Consider the following 2500-nt stretch of genomic DNA (forward strand, 5'->3'; position numbering starts at 1 on the left):
TGAAAAAAAAAAACACCTTGATCTACCGTGAACACTCACTTTAAGTTTGCAGAGAAGTTAAAAGAATATCCATCATATTCAAGAATTACATTACTATTTATTAACGCTCGCAATTTCACTCTGAGATCAAAATGCACTCCCCCTCCCTTACCATCCCACCCCTCCCATAAAAATTAATGTTATCGTTACTCCCTTATTACAGTGCAATTACAGGAGCACGTGAATAGGGCGAACAACTAGTTCGAGTATGAGCGAGCATTTTCTCTGACGTATTGTTTAGATTGCTAGTTCATGCATCAGTTAAAAAATAATGATTCATGCACATGAAATTGTCCCCAAACAAAATAAACGCATATTTTGTACCGGCTAGGAAATCCCGCTCTATAAGGCGACTTCGGTATCTCTCTTTCATGAAGGCATGTCTGATTGCCGAATATAATGCTATTATCATTATAACAATTAACAACAAAAGATGGAATGGTGCAAGATAAGCAATTTTGTGTCGCTTTGACACAGTCATACCAACCTGTCGAAAGGTCAAATGTAACAACCGCAGGTGGACCAGTTCCCATTCTGTTCACTGCCAATACTGAAAACCTGTACGATGCTTTTGATTCCAAATAGTGGAGTCGAATTTCAGTTGAGCTGCCATTGGTATGACCTGTGATAGCCATGCGTGAGACGGGAAGCCTTTGAATGGTGACTTGATAGTCTGTGATGACTCCATTGCTGTGCTCAGGTGAATTCCACTGCAGCAAAATGAAGGACTGGTTTTGAATGTGTAGCGAGAGACTGCGAGGGGCACTTGGTACTACGAAGAATAAAACATCAAGCAATTAAAGACGAAGACCCACTGTCAAAGGCAAAGGCCTTTTTACAATGACTGCAAAAATTCTCGCGCGTTCATTGGCTAATTTTTATTGTCAATGAGCGGACAGACACATAAATTTATAATTTATGCGATAATGACGCGAAATTGCTCGCGTCAGATTAAAGTTTCTCGCATTTTTGTCTCGCTATCTTCTCGTGTTTTGACTTCATTTTGAGCCCTCTGCCTTTTTGTTAGTGCAAAAAACAAATTGATGTCAGTTTTTCATGCGTCTGTAAAAAGGAAAGGAACTTTATTTAAGTGTCTAGTCGTTCTAGCGCTGGAGCGCTAATTGGGGACACTGTAAACTGAAATGCGCAATGAAAGTAAATCAAGTCAAATGTTGGTTTTTGAGGAGAGGGGAAACCGGAGTACCCGGAGAAAACCTCTGGGCGAAGAGTAGAGAACCAACAAACTCAACCCACATATGACACCGAGTTTGGGAAATGAACCCGGGCCACATTGGTGGGAGGCGAGTGCTCTCACCACTGCGCCATCCCTGCACCTGTCCTGTTATTGACAATGAATTTCGTCATAACATTGTCAAAATAGTCTGCGGATCCTTTCGGCTATCGCCTCGTGGATCCACAGCTACTTTAACAATGTTATGACGCAATTCATGATCAATAACAGAACAGACGCATGAAAAACTGACGTCAATTTGTTAAGTGTACATACGAATGATTTGTCAATCAACCGTGGTCGTATTCGTATGCAGAGCTGTGATAATTTGTGCAATAAAAAATGCCCCTTATGGCAATATGTCCGTAATATGCTGTAAGATGTTATCATCACTTTTCTCGCCCAGGGAATATTTTGAGGGGCCCTTCTCTGTCTTCTCTGTGTTGCTGTATGTTGCTCGTCACTTTGGATTATCAGTCATGCTTGAATGCCTTCGAACAAAAACAGTACCTGAAGCGACGCCCTTAATTGTTTGTCTTCGCATTAAGTTAATCAGCTCCACATCCTCGGATCGTATGTCTGCGCATGACCCCAAGGCTCTGGGAAACTCTATGCAGGAGAACATGCACCGTGGGATTCTTATAGCCAAAAATTAGTAGCTAATTCACTAGGACCGTGATTACCAAAGAACGACGTCCACGATAACGAAAACTACACGAAACATTAACTTAACGAGCGAAAACAATAGATCTGGGCGCCCAGGCCGTACGTTTTGCATTTTGGTACATTTCTGTGTCGTCATCCTCTTGAAGTGTTCGTTCGTTTCAACGATTTAGGGCAAAGAAGAGACTTCTCGCAGTCTAAATAAGCTCCTGATTGCGCCCATACCGCGAAGTTTATTTCCATCTATTTCCATGACCGCGAGAGTCCACTTTCACATTAACTGCCCAATGAGATGTCGTTCTTGAAAGAATCACGCAGTATGGCACCAAGCCAATTGTAGATTTCAAGTAGCTGGGCTAAATATGAGGGATTCTCTCGCTTACCTCATATCCTTTTTTAATGCTGGTTAACTCCTTCTTATCAGGGTTTTATACTAATAAACACCCTGTTAAAAGCCCTAGTTAACGTTTCAATTTATAAGCACCGCTCATTGCTGCTGCCTTATCAAGTCCCCCCAGGCTTTCAGTCAGTTGAATCATTCTCGTCACCAGAGCCTCGGATCTTATG

General features: G+C 41.9%; 1 protein-coding gene across 1 annotated transcript in view; it reads right to left on the minus strand.

Moving 5' to 3' along the window:
- LOC138010984 (neuronal cell adhesion molecule-like) overlaps positions 1 to 2500 on the minus strand; it is a 14646-nt gene that overhangs the window by 7731 nt on the left and 4415 nt on the right. Inside the window, exon 4 of the mRNA XM_068858008.1 lies at positions 527 to 811. Coding sequence (XP_068714109.1) covers positions 527 to 811 — 285 coding nt within the window. The remainder of the gene's footprint in view (positions 1 to 526; positions 812 to 2500) is intronic.

The sequence above is a fragment of the Montipora foliosa genome, chromosome 7 (assembly GCF_036669935.1).
Source record: "Montipora foliosa isolate CH-2021 chromosome 7, ASM3666993v2, whole genome shotgun sequence".
In the NCBI taxonomy this organism is placed as follows: domain Eukaryota; kingdom Metazoa; phylum Cnidaria; class Anthozoa; order Scleractinia; family Acroporidae; genus Montipora; species Montipora foliosa.